Source organism: Mercenaria mercenaria, chromosome 6 (assembly GCF_021730395.1).
Source record: "Mercenaria mercenaria strain notata chromosome 6, MADL_Memer_1, whole genome shotgun sequence".
Classification (NCBI taxonomy): Eukaryota; Metazoa; Mollusca; class Bivalvia; order Venerida; family Veneridae; genus Mercenaria; species Mercenaria mercenaria.
Genome location: NC_069366.1, coordinates 26,999,328 through 27,023,214, shown reverse-complemented (window position 1 = coordinate 27,023,214; position 23,887 = coordinate 26,999,328). Strand labels below are relative to the sequence as shown.

General features: G+C 36.7%; 1 protein-coding gene across 1 annotated transcript; it reads left to right on the top strand.

The window, feature by feature from the left end:
• The first annotated feature begins 2,115 nt into the window (after nucleotides 1-2,115).
• LOC123527518 (uncharacterized) lies at nucleotides 2,116-11,250 on the top strand. Its single transcript, XM_053545462.1, has 8 exons — nucleotides 2,116-2,264; nucleotides 3,094-3,266; nucleotides 4,263-4,410; nucleotides 6,456-6,551; nucleotides 7,264-7,432; nucleotides 8,246-8,341; nucleotides 9,700-9,777; nucleotides 11,194-11,250. The coding sequence occupies exons 1-6, from the start codon at nucleotides 2,129-2,131 to the stop codon at nucleotides 8,304-8,306; spliced, it is 783 nt and encodes a 260-aa protein (XP_053401437.1). The 5' UTR covers nucleotides 2,116-2,128; the 3' UTR covers nucleotides 8,307-8,341; nucleotides 9,700-9,777; nucleotides 11,194-11,250.
• The last annotated feature ends 12,637 nt before the right edge of the window (nucleotides 11,251-23,887 follow it).

Here is a 23,887-nt window from a genome sequence, read left to right as displayed (position 1 = left end):
TGTATCACAATAAGATCTTGGTTCCTTTCTTGAACTGGCGAGATTCCTTTGTGGGTTCCAGAGTTATGGCCCCTGAAAGGGCCAGAATTAGCTATTTTGACCTTGTCTGCACAATAGCAGCTTCATTTATGATTTGAATTTAATCAAACTTGAACAAAACTTGTGTCACCATAAGATCTTGGTTCTTTTGTCGAACCGGCCAGATCCCTTAATGGGTTCCAGAGTTATGGCCCCTGAAAGGGCCAAAATTGGCTATTTTGACCTTGTCTGCACAATAGCAGCTTCATTTATGATTTGATTTTATCCAAACTTGCACACAACTTGTATCACCACAAGATCTTGTTTGCTTTCTTGAACTGGCCAGATTCCGTCATGGGTTCCAGAGTTATGGCCCCTTAAAGGTCCAAAATTGGCTATTTTAGTTTTTGCAGCCATATAGAGACTTCATTTATGGTTTTATTTGATACAAACTTCCAAAATATCTTCAACAACAATAAATCTTGGATTCCATGACAATCAGATCCAATCGTAGGTTCCAGAGTTATTTTATATCTGATTACCTCCCCTGATTGTAATCAAAATGGATTTATATCAGTTAGTACTTATAGGACTTATTTGAAATTTCATTATTGTCATTAGTTGGACTGAGCCAATCAGGGTAGATAACTATGGACTGATTTTATGTCAAATTACCTCTCTTTATTTCAAATTAAAATGGATATATATCTCCGTAACTAATGAAGATACTGATCTGAAATTTCATTTATGTCAACAGATTTATTTGGCAGATCCTTCTTTTGTTCACTTACAATAATGTTTTTTTTTTAATTACTTCCCTTTTACGTTACTATAAATAGCTTATTTTTAGTAACTTTTTTATTATTGGCCATAGGGAAAAACGGAGACGACTTTTCTGTGGTACAATATGGATGGTACCTCCAATTTTTAGGTGTATTTTGACATATCTGTACCTTGTAAGAATTTGTTTTTCTTTTTTGTTAAATTTCTTCCCTTTGTCCTTTGGACTTAGATATTTTTTCTGAGGACCTTCTTGTCCTCAAGTGCAATGATAACAGGTGAGCGATATAGGGCCATCATGGCCCTCTTGTTTTATTATTGTCTGTATAGTTAAACCGAGAAGACTTTTCTGTGGTACAACATGGATGGTACCTCCAATTTTAGGTGTATTTTGACATGTGTACCTTGTAAGATTTCTTTTTTCTTTTTGGTTAAATTTCTTCTCTTTGTTGTGCCTGTCCTTTGGACTTACGGCTATATAGAAAACTGATTTCAAAACAATTTTACACAAGACTAGTGTTCCTTGGGTGACCCTCTACTGTATTCCTTCAAATAATTTTGATTCAGCGAAAAACATGGCCCCCAAGAGGTTTTGCTTATTTCCCTATATGCCTCTATAGAACTTTGAAAATTTTTGGTCAGAAAGTGCTGGTCCATTTTCAAAATAATTTTACACAAATGTTTCTTGGGTGACCCTCTACCAAATTCCTTCAAATAATTTTGATTCATTGAAAAAGTGGCGGCCTGGGGGAGGGGCACATTTTCCCATATGGCTCTACAGAAAAATTCTTGTATGAAACTACTGGCCTGATTTGAAAATAATTTTATTTGAAGTAACTTTGAGAAAATTTTAACTATATTTTCACGTAATTCTTTTGATTGATATTGATTATGATTTTTTGACCTTCTTGTCCTTAAGTGCAACAATAACAGGTGAGCGATAAAGGGCCATTATGGTGCTCTTGTTTATAGTTTATGAAATGATGTTTGTTTGACAAAAAAAAAAGACCCATTTTCTTTTCACTTTTCACACTGGGACAAAGTAACTTAAGTTGATAGGTGAAGTGTAAGATACTTTAATTCTTTGTCTGCATGTTTGTGTGGAAAAAAGGACAAACAATGCGATATGTAATAAAAAACGACAGTGCACAAGAATAGTAACTCTGTTATCACTATTTTTGGAGTTATTGCCCTTTGGTATTGTACACTGTTTTTTTTTGTCCAGAGCAATACATGTACATAATAATACATGACATTCTTTTTTTAGGCAATATGTCAGTATGTTGTAACATATCTTTAAGCACAATTTAAATGCACTGTCTTTTGTTCCATGCAGATGTGGATTGGGAACAAGAGGGGGAAGGAGAAGAGGAAAGGGGAGAGCAGTGTGACCAAAAAGAAAAAGTCATACCGGTATACGAGTGGACCAAATGCGTTCAGCTTATTTTTAAGCAAGATGAAAAGAGGTATGTACTAACATGCAACACTTTATACTATACAATATTTTACTTTTGATTTCGGTGAACAGGAGATTTGATTGACCGGGTCAGTGAAGTCTCTGATTCACTGAACTGTAAACTTGGAGAGCGTATGAATCTTTCTTTGAGTTAATTTTCCCTGACATACCAGTAGCCAAAATTGACTTAATGTCCAGTGAAAGGTCAAACACTTAGCAAATTTTTCTATTTTGGACATAATTGCCTATAAATCATTTGTTTCATGATGAATCTCTACGTAACTCATACACATTACTCCCTGCAACAAGTCCTTTACATTGAATTATTGATATTTGACCTTGACCTTCAGGGTGACTTTTTTCAAATTTCCCAATTTTGGACATAACTTTTTCTTTTATTTTATAAATTTCTTCAATATTCATGCATACAATTCATTTGCCACAGGCCCTTCACATTGATGTATAAGCCAGTGTGACCTTTTTCAAGGTAAAGCACTTGGCAAATTTTTTATTTATTTTTTTGCCACCAAGGACATTGTGTTTTAAAAACACATCTTGTTATCTTTTGGATAGTGATATTGTTCATCTCTGTATCTATTTGAATTTCAGTTGGAATCAAATTAAATTCCTAAGTAAATGTTTTCAAATGAAGTCTTATTAGGCTAGAATATGTCCATTTAAAATGCTGAACAATTATTGCCATAGACGGTCACTATGGAAGGCATGTTTAACACATGGCAATATAGGGTCATGATGATCCTTTTTGTTCACTACCCTGAAGGTCAGGTTTTATTTAATAATAAAGATGAGATGATTATATCTTTCACTTCCATTTGCAGGAACAGAAGATAAAGCAGCATTTTTTACAAAGGCAGCAGCCAAATGGCGATTGATGCCTGAGAATGAAAAGCAACCGATTCAGGAGGAGGCAGCCAAGTTACGACAGGATCCGATGAAGGGCATGTCAAGGGAGAAATCAATTCATACGGAGCTGGCGATCATGTCAAAATGTGTAAGTCTTAGTTTTTGTTAAACTTGACTCCATAGCTTGATTAGTAGTGCTCTCCCTTTTCTAATCTGGGGTTATGGGTTCCATCCATGACAGAAGCTCAAGTCTCAGACAAACAGACTTCTGCAAGTACCAAACCTGTCAAACCCTGTATTGTATAATTGAGCCCTACTAAGTTTGTTCTGGCAATGACTCCTGGAGTCAAATTGGCCCTGCCCTGTGGTCAAATGTTTCTACATAGACTAAACTTTAAAAATCATTTACTTTGGAATCACAAGCACAGATTATTACTGTTTCAAGACTTAGTTGGTTTTCTGTGATTAAATCAAAATGAATAGTGAGTGACTTTATCGCCATCATGTCTCTTTTATTATCCCCTGCCAAAGGATTTCAGCGACGGGGATACAGTAATGGTAGGCGCCTTTCTGTGTGTCTGTGCATGCGTCCGTCACACTTTTCTTGTGGAACTACTACATTTCCCATGCGATTTTCATCAAACTTTCACAGAACTGTTATTATCAAGTGCCGCACCACATGTTGCCACACTTTCGTGATTCAGTCATTTTTGGCAGAGTTATTGCCCTTTGTTTAATTTAACTTATTAATGCTTCTGTGAGCAAATTTTCCTACATTTCTTATGCGATTTTTACCGAGCTTTCACAGAACTATTGTTATACTAAGTGCCGCAGTGCATTTTGTCAGGCATTCGCGATTAAGTCATTTTTGGCAGAGTTATTGCCCTTTGTTTAATTTTACTTATTAACACTTATATACATATATGACAGTTGAGACTAAAGATTGTGATGTTCTCAACGACTTTGTTTGGTAAAATACGAAGCGTTGTAACCTTGTTGCATTAACAATATCCTCAGTTTATACAATAATTAGGTAATACATTTTTTAAGCGATTTTCACAATTTTCACTGAACTATTGTTATCATAGCTGTCTGTGACTGCTTCTTGTTATAAATTGAATTGGTTAATTTGTTGTTTTTTCAGTGTGACAGGCTGAGCAGTTTTGGTTTTCATTTCGGTGGAATTGGTGTGGACACGGCTGAGAAGTGTCCACCAGTGGTTGTTGGCTCCCACCTTGGTGTTCAGTTCATGATCAAACCAGAACTGCAAGCACAATACACACGGCACTTCAGTAAGTGTTTTATTTCTTAACCTAGTTCAAATGTCAATTGAAACTCTATCCTGCTTCTAATGGTGTAATTTCTTGGTAAAAGTTTAAAGCTCATAGAGATGTCAATGCAAAATAAATTATCTTTAATTGGTCTCAAATTGATATATTTTAGAAATAATAATCGATATATATATTAAGTTTCCAAAACATATTTTATCAGTTGTTGCTTTATTTTTGTCAAGCCTGCTTGCCAAAGCGGAGATATAGTTGTCCAAATGGCTGTTCAGTGTATGTGCGTGCGTGCGTCCGTCCAGATTTGTTTGTCCAGACCATAATTTTGACATGCATGGAGCAATCTTGTTTATATTTGGCATGAATGTTAACCTGAGTGTCATGCGCAAACTGCAGGTTCCTATCTTAAAGGTCAAGATCACACTTGGAGGTCAAAGGTTAAATTCAATAATGATTGTCCGGAGCATTTCTTCTTCATGCATGGATGGATTTTGATCAAACATTTGTGCCAAGTTGATGTAACTTGGCTAAAATGTTCACAACCGTATGACAGAGTGTCATGTGCAAGAACCAGGACCCTAGGTCTAAGGTCAAGGTCACACTAGAGGTCAAAGGTCAGATACAAGAATGACTGTCCGGAGCATTTCTTTTTCATGCATGGAGGGATTTTGATGTAACTTGGCACAGTTGTTCACCATCATGAGACGGAGTGTCATGTGCAAGAACCTAGAATTACTTCCCCTTGTTGTTACTATAAATAGCTTATATTGTAACTTTTTTATTACTGGTCGTAGGAAAAAATCAAGACCACTTTTTTGTAGTACAATATGCATGTTACATCCAATTTTGAGGTGTATTTTGACCTATCTCTTTTGGTAAGGATTTTTGTGTGGACTTATATTTTTTAAAGATTTACTTCCCTTTGTTGTTACTATAAATAACTTATATTGTAACTTTTTGCAATCATTTTTTATTTGGCATAAATGTTTGGCTCAGTGAGACAGGGTGTTATGTGCAACTCCTAGTCCTTTTGACAGCTGATGGGCTCGACATGTTGCCCGTGGGCATCTAGTTGAATTTATACGCTTCAAAAAGTAAACTGCTTGTAATGCTTTACTAATTGTGGTATTAAACATATAGCAGTCAAAGGTAATTATGGCTGGCTTTTTTCAATGATCTGACATACATGTATTAAAGATCTTGCCACAAACATATTTAAGAAAACTGTACTGGTTGACGTCCTAGAATTTGGACAACCCCAAAAATAACCAAAATACTTCATTCAAAATGTCAATGTATTCTTTCAAAAATTTAAAGACATGTTTTACCACAAAAACCTGTGTGTTTATTTACCACATTGGAAGCAATTTCAAATTAGGATCACAGTTGATTGTTACCTGTCTTCAACTTAAATTTCAACTTGTACTTATTCTACTGTTGTGCTCATCACGTTGCCCCAGGTTAGAAATTAAAAAGCAATACCCTTGTGAACACATGAGTGGTTGAAACCAGTCATACTCAGGTCAGCTCATCCATACATTTCCTTTTTATATATTACTGTATCATAATTCTTTTATTTTTGTTTTATTTTCTAGTCTTCATGTTTGAAATTGGCTTACCATTTCGCAAGTGACATAAGTCGTTTCTGTGACAAAGTCTTTGAATAGTGGAGTACGCTGTCTTACGGACAGCTCTTGTTCTGTATCTTTTGGCACCTCCTTTTGGCACCTCTATTCTTAGTTGTCTTCATCTCCAAAGTACATGTTAACCAAATACTCTTCAGAAGTGTCCAGAACAGAAGTTGTAACAGTTAAAATTTTAAAGTGATCTGATAATTATTACCCAAGATACAGTCATAACCTCAAACTCATCCAAAACTAGGTCCTGCACCAGTACTGGCATTGAAGTTGAACATATTTGTGTCATAAAGAATTACATGTACAATACATGATATCCACTCTGCACCGACAGAATTTGACAATATTTCTGACAAGTACTAAAGTAGTTTCATGCCAACACTTGAGGTCATAAATTTTTTTTAAATGTAATTACAGATTTAGACCATATTGCTCCCAAAGCAATACAAACTCCTCAAGAAAAGAGAGAAGAGATGCGACAGAAAGTGCGCAGGAAGTTCCGAGATTGCTGGGGTTAGTATATAACATTTATTTGCTCATATCATGTTTTTATGCAGGGAGACATATAGTAAATAGGCAATCAGACACCTACAGACAGGCCAATCAGGCTATCCCTGGTGACCCTCTGCAGGCAAAGATCCAATGAAAGCAGAGAACCCCAAAGTTACAGCAAAGCTCCAGACTGGGTTTTATTCATGAATTCATTTATAAACATTTTTGCACCTGCCTCTCCCAAATTTCACACACACATAGAGGGCTATAATTATGTAGTCTTCTTTTTCTCTTGCTTCAATGTCAAGGTCACAAAGGTCAAAGGACAAAACAGGGGTCTTGATTTTTGTTCCTGCGATTTCTTGAAAACAATTACAGCTAGCTCTTTCAAATTTTTCACACACCTAGAGCGGCAATATTCAGTTTAAGTCTTGAGTTCTTCTGTATCCTTGCTAGAATATAAAGATCACACTTACAGTTCAAAGGTCAAAAATAGAAGTGAAAATATTTTTTGTTATTTCTTGAAGACTTTTACAGATAGCTCTCAAATTTAACTAAATTAGTCCATTAGTTTGTTTTTAGATATTAAAAATAGTTTCTTTATGACAAATAACTTAGACAATCACCAGTTACCTACCTGAGGATACTTTGCCGAATGTTGATGATTTCTGTGTCAGGTTTTAGATAGATCCGCTTCGATGGCAGTCATACCTCTTTTATTTTATGTTTATAGAGGAGGCAACTGGATCGAAGAAGGCGGTGCCTTATGGGAAAATAAAAGCTGGAGAGATTTCAGTGGAGTTGAGTGGCATGCAGAGTGGTGTCCCCTTTAAAGACCCAAGTACCTATCCTTTTGGTGTACTGGAGGAAATCTTAAGATGTCCAGTGAAACTGACAGTACAGTATGTACATATAAAGTTCTTAACATAATCTTTCACTGATTTGACTTTTTAGCCACCATTATGACTGATGATTAGCTTATAAAATCACTTCATGTACATGGTGTGTCTGTCATCCGACACACAAACTAAAGTTTCACATTTGCTGTATTTTCCTGCAAAATTTTAACATACAGCAATACATAGCAGTGGCACGACTAAGTTGTCACAATGGCGGTTCGGTGTATGTACCGGTACGTGTATCAGTTCATCCTTGCGAGTGGTCAGGGCCATAACTTCTTCGTGCCTTCAAAATAACTTGGCATAACTGTTCAAAATGATGAGTAGGTGTATAGGTCAAAGGTCACACTTAGCAATTAAAGGTCAAAATAAGGCTTGCCTGGGCCATAACTTCCTTCTGCCTTGGAACATTTCCAAATAAGTTGGCACAAATGTTCACAATGATAAGTAGGCATGCATGTCGCCCGCAAGACCCAGGTTTGTAGGTCAAAGGTCAAGGTCACACTTAGGGGTTAAAAGTAAAAAATTAGGATTGTAGACCTTGTCCGGGCTATAATTTCTTTGTGCCCGGGAACATTTCCAAATAACTTGGCACAGATGTTTACAAGGTTAAGTAGGCGTATTGGTCAAGGTCAGACTTAGACGTTGAATGTCAAAAATGGGGTGGCTGAACATATTGCCATTAGAGCTCTAGTATATTATAATGAATTATTCTATGTTTTGTAAAACACTGCTTTCAAAAATCCTCGTAAGTTTTTTAATAACACACTGAGTTACAGCCTTTGTATAGACTACATCTCACTTTTGCTTACATAGGAACTTCGACCCAAGTGAGAGAAAGAACTGTTACAGATACCAGTACACAACAACTAGTTGAAGAGGACCAACCTCCAGAATTGTCTAGTGAGAAAGGTTAGATTTCATGACTTTACTAAGCATATGCTCCTTAATTTTTATAACATTACTATAAAACTCATTATATTCTATCTTTGATGTCACTTGGTTTAGTTTATACTAGTTTATTTTAGCTAGATTGTAACGAAAGTTGGTAGCTTATAGAGTCACTCTTTTGTCGGCTCCCTGAAAAAACCAGTACTGGTGTCTTATGATGAGTTACGGTTGTGACCCCAGTGGGTCTCGAACCCACATCTCCCAGGTGAGAGGCCGACGCCTTAGCCCCTACACCACCGCTTTTCTTGATGTCACTTTGCCATATAGGTGGGGGTTTTGAGTCACTACCTCAGATAAAAATCTTTGTATGTAGATCCAAAAAATACGATAAGGCACATTTGTGCTTGATACATCTCATGTCTTATTTAAGTGTGCAACATGCTCTATTTTCTACGAAGTTCACCTGATGCTTTAATTAAGAAATAATAAATACTTTACCATGCTTAGTAGTGGATTAGAGCATGGTTAGGAGTTCAGATGCATAGTAATTAGATCACGAGTCCGTTTTTTGCCCTATTTACAGTGTGGTTCTACATTTTAATGAGCATATCTGTTGCAAGGAGTCACAAGATGTAAACAGGTTGGCTTGTAGAATGGCTTCCCTCGGGGAAAAATGGGATTTTCAAAAATACTTCCTTAATATGCAGAATTAAAGATCCCATTTGTTGTCAATAACAGTGAAGATTTCTTCAGTAGAAATAGTGAAAGTTTCTGATAACAATTTATTGCACATATTAAAATAACAACCAGGAAAACACATGTACCTGGTCTAAACATTGGGGAAGTTGTAACAGCCAAAAACTAGTCATCTGTCTTGCGTGATCTAACATAGGAATTGGGCAAGCTAAATTTCTTCTTAGTCTTTATGGGGCAAAAATACGGTTTGTGTTAGAATAATGCATACATATTTCTTATACACACTAAGGCATTTTTTAACCTTCAAGATTGCTATACCCATGGAGCTTCCGGGGGCCTTCGTCCCCCTGGACCCCTGACCAAAGCTTCACCCTGGACCTGACCAGGGGCCTTGCAGCCCCTATGCCCTCAGCTTTTTTTTTCAGGATTTTTTTAAATTTCAAACTTTTAGCCATCTTTCTATTGCATAAAGCACGTAAATACAATGCCTTTAGCAAACATAATTTAATTTGGAGCACTGATATCTATATATCTATAATGAAAATCACAGAGGGGATTATGATACCCCCTGCAAAAGTATGAAGGGGATTTTGTAACACCCAGTCATTTTTCAGTGGAGGGGATTTTGATCAAGGGGATTTTGATATACACTCCTTTATTCATGTTATGTTATTTAATTTAAGCTGCCATTGTACAAGGGGTGTTGGACATTATTGACACAAAAGAAAGCATGGAAGATGCACAGAATGAAACCACACTTGGTAAGTTGCTACTTTAAGTTCACCTACAGGCTTTCAGCTCGACTTGTTGAAGAAAAAGTAGAGCTATTGCACTTGCCCCAGTGTCTGCGTCGGGGCCGCCCTTGGTTAAAGTTTTTGATAAAGTCAAATATCTCTGTTGCTATCAAAGCTATTGACTTGAAACTTAAAATAGTTATTTATAGCTACTACACCAGGAGAAACAATCCCCATAACTCTGATTTAAATTTTGACAGAATTATGCCCCTTTTTAACATAGAATTTTTGGTTAAAGTTGTTGATAAAGTCAAATATCTCTGTTACTATCAAAGCTATTGACTTGAATCTTAAAATACTTATTTACCATAAAGGTCTACACCAGGAGAAACAATCCTCATAAATCTGATTTGAATTTTGACAGAATTATGCCCCTTTTTTAAATTACAATGTTTTGTTAAATTTTTTGATAAAGTCAAATATCTCAGTTACTATCAAAGCTTTTGACTTGAAAATTAAACTACTTATTTACCATCAAAGTCTGCAACAGGAGAAACAATCCCCATAACTCTGATTTTAATTTTGACAGAATTATGCCCCTTTTTAACTTAGAATTCTTTGGTTATTATAGTTACTATTAAAGTTTTTGACTTGAAACTTAAAATAGTTATTTACTATCAGAGTCTACAACCCAGGAGACACAATTCTTAGAACTCTGTTTTATTTTGACAGAATTATGCCCCTTTTTAACTTAGAATTCTTTGGTTATTATAGTTACTATTAAAGTTTTTGACTTGAAACTTAAAATAGTTATTTACTATCAGAGTCTACACCAGGAGACACAATTCTTAGAACTCTGTTCGTATTTTGACAGAGTTATGTCCCTTTTTAACTTGAAAGTTTTTTTTACTGGCAAAGCTCTAATTCTGAGTCAAGCACTGAGAAAGGTCGAGCGTGCTGTGTTACGGACAGCTCTTGCTAAGACAGGTAATAACTTATTTCTTTGGAACACAGAAATACAAATGTTAATTTATTAATGCAAACTTTGTCTTACAAATTTTAAAAAGTAAAGAATACAAAATATGAATACTGTTTTTAGCTTATTATTTCCCATACATTTTTGTCTGAAAATAATTCTATTATCATTTCCACATATAGATTTATGTCTTAGGACCGATATGTCTGCTGTTTTACGTGATCCTTCACATCCCTGACATGAAAAGCCTGAGGAGAACTATGTCTGTGAATGAATGCATGGACTCTGTAGTAAATTACTCCGCTACTACAAGCAAATAGTGTGGCATAAATTACAAATAGGATGCAATAGAAAAGGGTTATTATATATAGATATGCAAGAAAAAATATATACCCTGAGTTTTTAGTATGGCAGGTATTATTAGTAAATCATAGTCCTTTTACCATACAGCTGTTAAATATTTGCAGAACCTGAGAATAGAGTAACAGAAGTGATGGTGGAAGCACTCCAAAGACAAAAAAACAGTAAGTAAAAACAAGTTTTATCATCATGACCATTCAACCAGTGTTTGGTGATTTAATTAATTATATACATGTGTGAAATATACATGAGTGAATTAAAGTGTTTGGAAATCATCACTTATAAAGCATGATATTTCAGGGCTGCCCTGGGCCCCAGAAAGTTGAAGCAACTATTTGAGAGAAACTGTCATATTGAAGCTGAATTGCTAAAATTTGGCCTCATTTTAATCAGATTCCTTTAGCCACTTTCAAATATCTCTAGCCACTTTGAATTTGTAACATTGAACATCTGCCAGCAATATGGTCTTTTTTGGACTTAAAAAATACATAAGTTTTCTTACTGGTCAACTTATTGTATTTCAACTACTTGTAAAAACACAAAGACCATGTGTCTCACGCAAGGTCACAGAGGTCAGAGGTAAATAAAATGAATGAAATAAATATCTTATCTGGGCAATTAGTCAGTTACTTTCCTTGCACAATTAGATTCAGAAATAACCTAGCACAAATGTTCATCATCATGAAATGATGTGTCACGCACAAAATCCCCCTGTGTTCAGACATTGATTTTATGGGGGAGACGTGTAATTTTAGCTCCTCTGATATTTAGGGGGGAAAATGAGTTATTGTCATCACATGGTTGGCATCTGTGTGGGCGTTGGCGTTGCCTGGTTAAGTTTTATGTTTAGGTCAGCCTTTTTCTAAACTATCAAAGCTATTGCTTTAAAACTTTAAAAATTTATGTTTGGTACACAGGTAAAAATTAATAAAGTGCAGGTCAATTTTTAATTTTCACGGTCCAATAATTTTTGACAAAGTTATGGCCCTTTTTATTTTTCGTACACAGGTATATAACCGTAAAATGCCTGTCAAATGAAGTTCAATTTCGAGTTTTGTCAAATAATTTTGACGGACTTATAGCCCCTTTTCAACTAAAAATTTTAAAATTTGACAAAAATTTCACTCAATAACTTATTTGGGGGGTATTTGTCATCTACTGTGACATCAGGTTATTGTGAACTCATAACAGCAGTGTGAAGTGTCTGTGTGGCGGCAGTAAAAAGTGGCTTTAGCATTTAGTTTTGAAAATTGAGTTCCGCTTAAGCCAGTGCTTGGGGGGCGTGAGCAGTGTTGCAATTTCCATTACTGTTCATGAACAGACTCAGTCAACCAAGTCTGCAATTTTTATGTTCTCCGTATTAATAATAAGTTCACATATCTGTAAATACTATATATATACACACAATTGAAACTTCACATGTCTTCTGGGGTCTTTATTTAAAGTCACTGGCCAAGGCCCATAACTCAGACCTGCATGTTAGCAGAGTTATGCCCCGTATTATACTTTTAAAAAATCAGGTTAAAGGTTGTGTGCAAGGTCATATCTCTGTTACTACTACAGGTATTAAATTGAAACTTCACACACGTCTTTTGGGTCATTATGTTAGGTCACTGGCTAAGGCCCATAACTATATGACCTGCATTTTAGCAAACATTCTGTTCTTAGAAAAAATCAGGTTAAGTTTGTGGACAAGTTTATATCTCTGTAACTACTACTGATAATTCAATTGAAACTTCACACATGTATCTGGCGTCATTATTAAGGTCATCTTCCGAAAATGTATACTATCAAAACTATGGAATAGTCAAACGCGCTGTGCTACTAACAGCTCTTGTTATTTTGAAAACTATATTTATTGTTGTTCATCTTCTTCAGTTGCAACTAATGTTATGACGGCCACTGGTAAACAGTTAAGGAAAAGAAGTGCGGCCAAGAGACAAGGTAACTTTAAACTCAAAATTTTTGCTCAGATAACAAGAACTGACAGTCTGTCACTTTCTCATCTGCCAGACTGTCAGTTGGTCTGACTGTCTGTACATGGAATCACCCAACTGTGTGTTCAATACAGTGTGTCTGGTCTGTCAGTCGGTCTGGTGTGGTCTGTCTAGTCTGGTCTATCTGTCCAGCCAGTCAGTCTGTCTATCTTGTCTATGTATCTAGTTTATGTCTATCTAGTGTGTCTGTTATGTCCTGTCTGTCTGTCTTTTGTCTGTCTTTAAAATGTTCTTCTTCTTTAGATGCAAAATTCATAGAATTATTACCTCCTGTCTAATAGCTACATCGTTCAGACATGCGTCATAATGTCCAAATCAATGTTTACTTGTTAAGGGCCACATTTTCATTTGATTTTCATGGATCTTCGTCCGATATGACTCAGAGAAAAATGATGTTTGCTTCTTAATTTTTAGCTCATCTGAGCACAAAGTGCTCAAAGGTGAACTGTTGTGATCTTCTTTTGTCAGTCGTCAGTCTGTCCTCTGTCTGTCTGTTCATATTTACCTTGTGAACTCTCTAGAGGCCACAGTTAAAGTCCAATCTTCATGAAACTTGGTGAGAATGTTTGTCTTGATAAACTCTCAGCCAGGTTTGAAAATGGGTCATGTGGAGTCAAAAACCAGGTCAAATTACAGAAAAACCTTGTGATCACTCTAGAGGACACATTTAAAGTTCAATCAACTTAAAAATTACTCAGAACATTTATATTGATGATTTCTAGGTCTAGTTCGAATCTGGGATCAAAAAGTTGGTCACAAGCTTGAATCATAGAAAATCCTTGTGAACACACTAGAGTCTGCATGTAAAGGGGAGAAAATCAAAATCCCCTTGATCAAAATCCCCTTCACTGAAAAATGACAGGGTGTTACAAAATCTCCTTCATACTTTTGCAGGGGATATCATAATCCCCTCTGTGATTTTTACTTATTTCATCAAGTTCAAATACAACCCAGTATATACAACTTAAAACTATTGCATAAAGCACGTAAATACAATGCCTTTAGCAAACATAATATAATTTGGAGCACTGATATCTATATGTCTATAATGTTAATCACAGAGGGGATTATAATACCCTCTGCAAATGTGTGAAGGGGATTTTGTAACACCCAGTCATTTTTCAGAGGAGGGGATTTTGATACACACTTCATTTGAAGTCCAATCAAGTTGAAAATTACTCAGAATATTTATCTTGATGATTTCTAGGTCAAGTTTGAATCTTGGTCATCTAGATTAAAAAATCTGCTCAAAAGCTGAAATTATAGTTGAGTCACTTGAGCGACTTAGGGCCAAAATGGCCCCCACTTGTTATAGTTAAAGTGAGTAAGTTTATTTCTATTTCAATTGATTTAACTAAAAACCTATCACAGTTGTGCTGAGATCATTGATTTACTATTTCAGGCAAGCCCCAGGAAGGTTCAAGTGAAGTAAAGTCTAAACGCCAACGTCGTGTCCAAAATCAACTTGAACAATTGGAGAAAAAGCACAGAATAGAGAAAAAATAGATCTTGTGTTAGGCAAAAAAAAATAGGACTTGTTTCTAGTCACCCAACAGACCATAATTTTTGTTGCCGTGGTGGAGGGATTATAGGAATGGTCTGCGTCCATCCGTCCTTCCGTCCGTAACAAAATCGTGTCCGGTCCATATCTCCTAAACCCCTTGAAGGATTTTCATGAAACTTGGGTCAAATGATCACCTCATCAAGACGATGTGCAGAACCCATGAGTCAGCCTTGTCGGTTCAAGGTCAGGGTCACAACTCAAGGTCAAAGGTTTGAGCCTGCCATTTTCTGTCCACTCTATATCTCATAAACCCCTTGAAGGAATTTTATAAAACTTGGGTCAAATGATCACCTCATCAAGACGATGTGCAGAACCCATGAGTCAGCCATGCCGGCTCAAGGTCAAGGTCACAACTTAGGGACAAAGGTTTTGAGCCTTCCATTTTGTGTCCGCTCTATATCTTCTAAACTCCTTGAAGGATTTTCATGAAACTTGGGTCCAATGATCACCTCATCAAGACGATGTGCAGAACCCATGGGTCAGCCTTGTCGGCTCAAAGTCAAGGTCACAACTCAAGGTCAAAGGTTTGAGCTTTCCATTTTGTGTCCGTTCTATATCTCCTAAACCCCTTGAAGGAATTTTATCAAACTTTGGTCAAATGATCACCTTATCAAGACGATATGCAGAACCCATGAGTCAGTCATTCCAGCTCAAGGTCAAGGTCTCCTAAACCCCTTGAAGGGTTTTCATCAAACTTGGGTCAAATGATCACCTCATCAAGAACTCATGAGTCAGCCATTTCAGCTCAAGGTCAAGGTCACAACTGAAGGTCAAAGGTTTCAGCTCTGTATCTCCTAAACCCCTTCAAGGATTTTCATGAAACTTGGGTCAAATGATCATCTCATCAAGACGTTTTGCAGAATTCATGAGTCAGCCATGTCAGTTCAAGGTCAAGGTCACAGCTAAAATCAAAGGTTTACCCTTTCACTATCCATAGCAGTGGCGGGGGATTTAGTCTTTCAGACTGCCTTGTTAGCAGTTTAGAAATTGACTGTCTTGAATTATTCAAAGGAAGTGTCAGTATTATGTCCAAACAGTGAAACAAATCGTGTTTCATTATCAGCTTGCTCATTATTGACTTTATGGACAATAGTTCCTGTATTTCACCATGACAGACATAATTGGCAATAGATTTCAATGTAAAAATAAAATAAAATAAAAAATTTTTTTTTTTAAATCTGACCTACAGACCATGATAATTTTACGTGACCAGAAACAAGTCTAATTTTTTTAGGCATTGCGTTAAGTATCAGTCTGATTCAATAATAATAAAATAATGATTTGTTTTAATCACTAGTCAACTTTTATTAGTATTGTGAAGTTACGGGGATTTTGTTTTTACTTAAATAAATAATGTTTTATGTACTAGTAAAGTATTTTTGCTAATCAAACTACAGATAGGTAGATTTGTTATAATTTCCTACCAGTTTAACTGGAAGGGACTAAAATGTCTGGTGTATGGTAACATTCTTTTAAAGTAAAATTATACAAAGTTCTATCACTAAACCATCAATAAAGATTATTGTTCTGTAAGTAAATTCTAAGTGTTACTGGACCTTTAAGCTTTATTTTATGTATGAACTGTGATTAGCAAAGGTACAATGTATTTTCCTTTTTGCATGTGTAAATAGCTTAGAATAAGATCTGTCAGGCTTGATCTGGGATGTGGACATGGTCATGGAGGGAATATATGTCTATGCATTTTAGTAGTATCAGTATTGGTTACACCTTACTCCATGGGGTTGGATACCATCTGTGTTCAGGTGGGCATATTTGATCAATTTAGGAAGTTATATAATGTCATAAGTCTTTGTGATAGATATGTCTCTTATAGTTCTACTTAAAAAACGACCATTTGCTTGTGTTTATTGTCATATTTATGTATTTTATTAATGAGGCATAGGGATTATATACTACAATCATAGGTTATTGGCTAATTGTACGTAAAACAATATATACACATTACTCCTTGTCGCAATACCTTTACATTGATATATAGACATGTGACCTTGACCTTAAAGATGGTTTTTTTATGCCCCGGTAGGGAGTCATATAGTGATTGCACTGTCCAGCCGTTAGTCAGTTAATTCGTCTATTACAAAAACTTGTCCGCTCAGTAACTTCTGAATGGATTAATAGATTGAATTTATTTTTGGTACACAGGTATATATATTTTTGACATAGACTCAGGCTATTGTGCAATATCTTCATCCACAATTGGAGTCATTAAACACTCCAGAGACAGCTCCAATTTCCTCAGATGTGCCCAGTTTCACAACCCAGCATCAAAATAGTTTAGCACGCTGTCTCATGTGACAGCTCTTGTTTACATTCCAATAATTTTTAGTTCAGTTTCGACTTTGGTCCAATAATTTTTGACAGAGTTATGACCCCTTTTCAACTAAAAATTTAAAAATTTGACGAACATGCCTTTTCCACCCAGTAACTTATTCGGGGGCATTTGTCATCTACTGTGACATTTATTGTTGGTACAAAGGTATGTAACCATAAAATGCAGGTCAAGTTCAATTTTGGCTTTGGTCCAATATTTTTTGACAGACTTATGGGCAGTTTTTGACAAAAATGCCTTTTCCACTCAATAACTTATTCTGCGGCATTTTTCATCTACTGTGACATTTCTTGTTCTAAGTCAAATACTTAGCATTTTTTCCATTTTTTTAACATAATTGCTTAAGTGATTTGTTTGTACTTGGATCTTTTAAAAACTTGCATAATATCACTCCTTGTCACAATACCTTTACATTGATATGTACACATATTACCTTGACCTTCAAAGTGACTTTTTTCAATGTCAGATACTTGGCAAATTTTCCAGTTTTTGAACATAATTGCTAGTAAATGATTCGTTTTTGAAACTAACATATTACTCCTTGTCACAGTACCTTCACATGTGACATTGACCTTCGAGATGACCATTTCAATGTCAGACATGTAGCAGATTTCCCAGTTTTGGACATAACTTTTCCATTTTATGAATTTTTTTCATATTCGCACATACCATTTGTACATTGATTTACAAACATTTTCCATGACTTTCAATGTGACCGCTTTCAAGGTCAACCATTTTTTTAGCTGTCCAGAGCACAAAGTGCTCAAGTAGAGCTATTGTGACCAGTCATTGTCCGGCGTCAGTCATGCGTCATGCATCAACATTTGCCTTGTGAACACTCTAGAGGCCACATTTCGAGGGTTCAACACAATAAGGGCGTATCTACATATCTTTGTGAAACTTGGTCAGAATGTTAGTCTTGATGATCTTTAGGTCGAAACAGGGTCATGTTGGATTAAAAACTAGGTTAGCTGGTCAAATTAAAGGAAAAGCTTGTGAACCCTCTAGAGGTCACAGTTGTGACCCAATATTAATGAAACTTAGTCAGAAAGTTTGGCTTGGTGATTTCTAGGTCAAGTGTGAGTCTGGGTCATGTGGGATCAAAAACTAGGTCACCTGGCCGAATGAAAGGAAAAGCATATAAACATTTCATTTGTGACTCAATCGTTACGAAACTGGGTCAGAATGTTTGTCTTAATCATTTCTAGGTCAAGTTTGAATCTGGGTCATGTGGGTTCAAAAACTAGGTCACTAGGCCAGATCAAAGGAAAACCTTTTCAACACTCTAGAGACCACAATTTAAGTTTGAAACTCATGAGAATTAGTCAGAATGTTTGTTTTGATAATCTATAGGTCAGGTTCGAATCTGGGTCATATGGGGTCAAAAACTAGGTCACTGTTCAAATCAAAGGAATAGCTTGTAAACACTCTAGAGGTCACAGTTGTAACCAAATCTTTATGAAATTAAGTCAAAATGTTTGTCTTGATGATATTTAGGCCAAGTTCAACTCTTGATCACGTGGGGTCAAAAACTAGGTCAGTAGGCCAGATCAACTCTGGTGAGCAATATATAGGGCCATCATGGCCCGCTTGTTTACTACAGGGGCATTGGTGTCAAAACACATCTTGTTCTTTTTTAAATCCTGCTATTTTCTGTTCATGTATATTGATTTTTGAGTAAATCTGATGTTCACCATGACGTACTGACTTACATCCAGGATCTGAAGCTACATCGATGAAATTTGGACCACATGTACAGTTTTGCATGACGATTTAAACTTTGACCTCGGCTAATCTTGAACTTGACATACTTCCTTGTTTTGAAAACTTTTATCAACGAAATTTGCAAATGTTTGAATTTATATAGTAAAACATGTTTGTACTTGTAAACTTGAGTGTTCAAGTGGAATTTTAGTTCAGATGTTTTTGACTTTAATAAATGTGGTACATACTATGATCATATGTGATTTTTTGTTCAGTCGTAATGTCAAGATATTTCAGGTCTTGTTAATACAATAAATGTATTAAAGAAACTGCTGTTTTGATTTGTATTCACCTTTGAATGGAACGGGTTTATGTAAACTGTTAGTCACAAAACGATTTATCTTTGTCCCCAGTACATAAGCTGTTAGATGCTACTGCTCAAAGAAGTTGTAAATGTTATACAAAGCTACTGATCAATGACAGTACACTAGTCGGTGGAGTGAAATTTGTTTACTGTTCATTTAAAGTACGCTTGCATAAGTTTGTCTCGAACTGCAATGCCTATACGGACATTCACTAAATGTCACCCTGTTTAATGTCTAACACTGGAAGCCATTTCCTGAAACCGAGTATCAGAAAGATGACTCCTGTATACCCTGTTCAAACATTGGTTGGGGGGGTCTTTTTTCCATTCTCTGTGTCAAGTAAAATTGTGTCGGTTACATATCGTCAACTACTCGGAGGATTTCAAAATAACTGCAATATTCACCGGGCAAGACATGTCCATGTTCAGAGCGAAGGGGCTAGGTACATCCGTTCAAGGTCAAAGCGCATACTAACAGAAAATAAATATATAATAAAGACATGGTGGCCCTGAATCTTTCGCCTGAGTAACTCTCCCAAAATGACAGACACATGCTGCATCTGTAGCATAGAATTTTTTTTCTATGATCTGACCTAGTGATCTTTTTCACCCATCTGACCTATATTCAAATTTTAACTAGGGTTCATCTAAACAAACATTTTGGCATATTTTCATGAAGATCCAATGAAAAATGTAGCCTCAATATTGTAAACACAAGGTTTTTCTATGATTTGACCGTATAGGCATGTCTTGGCTTAAAGGTTTTAGTGTTTGCGTAATGGGCATCTCTTGGTCTAAAAGTCGGTAAATGTGCGCGTACTTAGGACCGCTGCATTCGGAAAACATCTGGGGGGAGGGGATTTTAATAAGGATCAAACATGTGTATCTACTCCATTTCCAAATAACTTTCTGGGCTGACGTAATATATTTTGGTGCCCGAGTGTCCCTAAGCCTTTTTATGCCCCCGAAGGGAGGCATATAGTTTTTGAACCGTCTGTCAGTCTGTCCGCAATTTTCGTGTCCGGTCCATATCTTTGTCATCCATGGATAGATTTTCAAATAACTTGGCATGAATGTGTACCACAGTAAGACGACGTGTCGCGCGCAAGACCCAGGTCCGTAGCTCAAAGGTCAATGTCACACTTAGACGTTAAAGGTCATTTTTCATGATAGTGCATTCGTGTCCGGTCCATATCTTTGTCATCCATGGATGGATTTTCCAAAAACTTGGCATGAATGTGTACCACAGTAAGACGACGTGTCGCGCGCAAGACCCAGGTCCGTAGCTCAAAGGTCAAGGTCACACTTAGACGTTAAAGGCCATTTTTCATGATAGTGCATTCGTGTCTGATCCATATCTTTGTCATTACTTTTGGGAAAAAAAATCGTGGGGCAATTTCTACAAGAACATATTGATTTTTTCAAGAACGACAATTTTTAACAAAAAATTATAATTTAAAGCTAGAAACATCAAAATAAAAGAGCAAATCTAGGTAGCATTTTGATAAAATGCTCGAGTGTGTAGGGGTGTTGAAATTTACAGTATCGCAGCGCTCTTTGGCTATATCACAATTTTCAAAAGCGTTTGTAATCCTTTATATATCAGGTATCATAACTTTTGTTTGGCCCGATAGATTTGGATTAAACTTAGGGCAGGTAACAGACCTTTGTCAACTCTACCGTAAAATGTTACATTTTCTCGGCCGGGCAAAGAACTATAAAATACATATTTTTATAGCTCTTTGGGCCGGGACAATTTCGAGAACCGCTACTAGCGGTAAGGTTTGACCTCTATAGACTCCGAAAACTAACCCGATCGGGATTTCTCGACGTCGCTGGCGATGTTTCGGGGTGTTTTATGTTAGGTATTGACCCGACCCCTAACCCTGCACCACGAAAGAAATTGGCCCGCGAAAAAAAAGTTGAAAATTCTTAGGTGCCAAAATATTGAGAGATTTCAAAGTTTCAGATTTCCCGGGCATCTTTTTTAGCTTCCCCAAATATGGACATAAAATCTTCGGGAAGGTCTTAAGTTAAGTATTTTATATGCCTGAGTAGGGTACCCTTTGTACTTAAAAAGATGTAATATATAGATATTATTATTTAAATCAGGGGAGGTAATCTGATATAAAAAGAACACAGTTATCTATCTTTATTTTCAGATTTAACATGACATAAATATACTTTTTTGTGGAATGTGTCCCCTACCCCCTCACAAGTCCTTTAACTTTTGTTTTACTCGATGGATACTGTTGAAACTTAATATATGAGCCATAAGGGAAAATGTGGCACTTTTGCAGTAAGGTTAGTTTCGTAAAACTCAGTGTACGGTACTGGGGGACATATTCCACGTAAATAATTACCACCCCCCCCCCCCACCCCGCCCCGGCCGCGATAAGGTCGGGTTATGGTCCCTACCGATTGACTTTGACCCGACCCATAACCCAGCCCGCAAAAATATTTTTGCCCGCGAAAAACGAAACCTCAAAATTATGGTTAGCTATAATCCTACCTAAGTTTCATTTTTTCACTTTTCTCTGGTCAATTTTTATAGCTTTGCTAAATATGGGTATAAATAATTAGTTAAGGTCTCAAAAGTTGCGCATCCATCAGGACTCAATGGCCCATGGGGTAGCCGACCTCATATCTCAAGGTCAAGGTCAGGATCAAACATCTTTATATGGGGTTGGGGTCCTGAAATGTGTAATATGTCCCCCAATTTGCCCCTGTTGTTATATCTTTGCCATTTATAGCTCGATTTTGCTAGGGTTGGTCTTGTTGGAAAGGGCTAGACAATATATATCGATTAAAACCATATTTAGAAAGATCGGTTGAATTCTTAGGTCAGGGGAGCCGACCAAAGGGATCAAAACCCTGTTTGTATTTGAGGAGCAAAATATGAAAAATAGCTTAACTTTAAACCTTAACATTTATTGTGGAATGAGTCCCCTGCCCCTTCCCAGGTCCCATAACTTTTGTTCTACTCGATCGAAATTGTTGAAACTTAAATAGTTATAGCCCCTGATAAGGACTACCAAAAAATGTTGCATTTTCGCGACTTAGTGTACGGTAGACATTAGGGGACAAATTTCACGTAAATAATGAACCCTCCCGGGATTATGCGGGCGGGACTGGTCGGGTTATGGTCCCTTATCATTGACCTTGACACGACCCATAACTCAGCCCCCTCCACCCCCCCCCCCCCCCCCCCCCCCCCCCCAAAAAAAAATAGTCTGCGAACAATAAAAGTTCTCAAAATTAGGGGTAGCTATAAACCTACCTAAGTTTCATTTTTTTTCACTTTTCTCAGGTTAACATTTCTAGCTTCGCCAAATATGACTATAGAAAACTGGTTTAGGTCTCAAAAGTTGCGCATCCATCAGGGATCAAGGCCCCAGAGAGTAGCCGGCCTCTGAGGTCAAGGTCCAGGTCCGGAGCGAACATTTTTATATGGGGTTGGGGCCCAGAAACGTTGATTATGTCCCCCCCCACAAAAAAAAAATGAAAAAATGATGATGTAAGAAATTTTCCATTTATGGCTCGATATAGCTCAGGTTGGTCTTGTTCGAAAGGGCTTGACAATATCTATCAATTAAAACCATATTTAGGAAGATTGGTTGGCTGCTTACGTCAGGGAAGCCTGCCAAAAGGCTCAAACCCCTGGTTCTGAAGGCCAAAGTATGAAAAATAGCTTAACTTTTAACCCTAACATTTTCTTAATGCATAAATATTTTCCTTAGCAATTAACATGTGCGTAAAGGTCTATTCTAGTACTATTTTTTAAAGGTATCACACAGCCTTAAGGGTGTGCTCCTTGGGTCGGACCGGCTCTAACTTCGGTACCGTTTCGCAGTCCCTGATTTAGCGGTAAAACCTCCATTTTTGGACAGAAAATATATCAACTAAGAGCTAGGAAAGCCTGAAACTGTAGCTAGACTTCACCTCTATCGAATACAATTATTTCGAACAAAACCTGTCCGTCCGTATGTGACCTACATAGAGCACAAGTACTGTAGAACACTAAATTATTGCGTTTCTTACTGTTTTTTGGTCAAATTTCATTAATTTCAATACGCTCTAAATAATTATCGAAGAGAGATATTGACATGAAATAACTTTTATAATATAGTCTAGACCTTTGCATGAAGGAATAAAATAGTCGGGGCTCTTATCAGACAACGGCGCCGGCGGAAACGTATGCCTATATATGGGTACTTTTGCCTTCTGAAAAAGCCCGTAAACTGTTTGGTTTTTTATTTCTGGACACTTAAATACATGTTATAACGTTTAAAATGCTTTATTCGTGTAGCCTATTATAGTAGCTAAAGATTCATGTATCATAAAGGGGTTATATATTCTTCTGTCTGTGCGTATCAAAGGTCAAAAGTCATTCGGGGGTATATTTTCTTAGCTTTTGCTTGTTTTTTGTTAACTTCTGCAGGCTGTATATAAATAGAGATATTAATATCAAATAACCTATGATTTATAGCTTAGGCCTTCGGGGAAAGGACCAAAAAAATTAGTTCGGATCCGCCGATCGGTCCGTCTGAAAATTAGGCCCGAACTTGGCACCTTCTTAACGCACTTAGAGCTATTGTGGTGACTATATAAAGATGAAGGGGCGACAATGTTGGGAGAGCTCTAACTTCACAACCGGTTGTGCTAGAGCTATGGTTGAGGTACTGTTGGACAGGGCTGAGTCCCAGCTACAAGTTTGTGGTCGACTCTGGGTCCGACCCGGTCGGTCGGCGTCAGAGGTCATGGGTCAAAGTCGCCAAAAATCCCTCAACTGGCTCGACCTAGTTAGACCCAAAAACCTTTT

Excerpts from the sequence above, each read along its gene's own strand:
- LOC123527518 (XM_053545462.1), top strand. The coding sequence starts at position 2,129 with ATGCAGATGTGGATTGGGAACAAGAGGGGGAAGGAGAAGAGGAAAGGG. Across the intron at positions 6,552-7,263 it reads GAAGTTCCGAGATTGCTGGG|AGGAGGCAACTGGATCGAAG; the intron begins GTTAGTATATAA and ends TTATGTTTATAG. Across the intron at positions 7,433-8,245 it reads CCAGTGAAACTGACAGTACA|GAACTTCGACCCAAGTGAGA; the intron begins GTATGTACATAT and ends TTGCTTACATAG.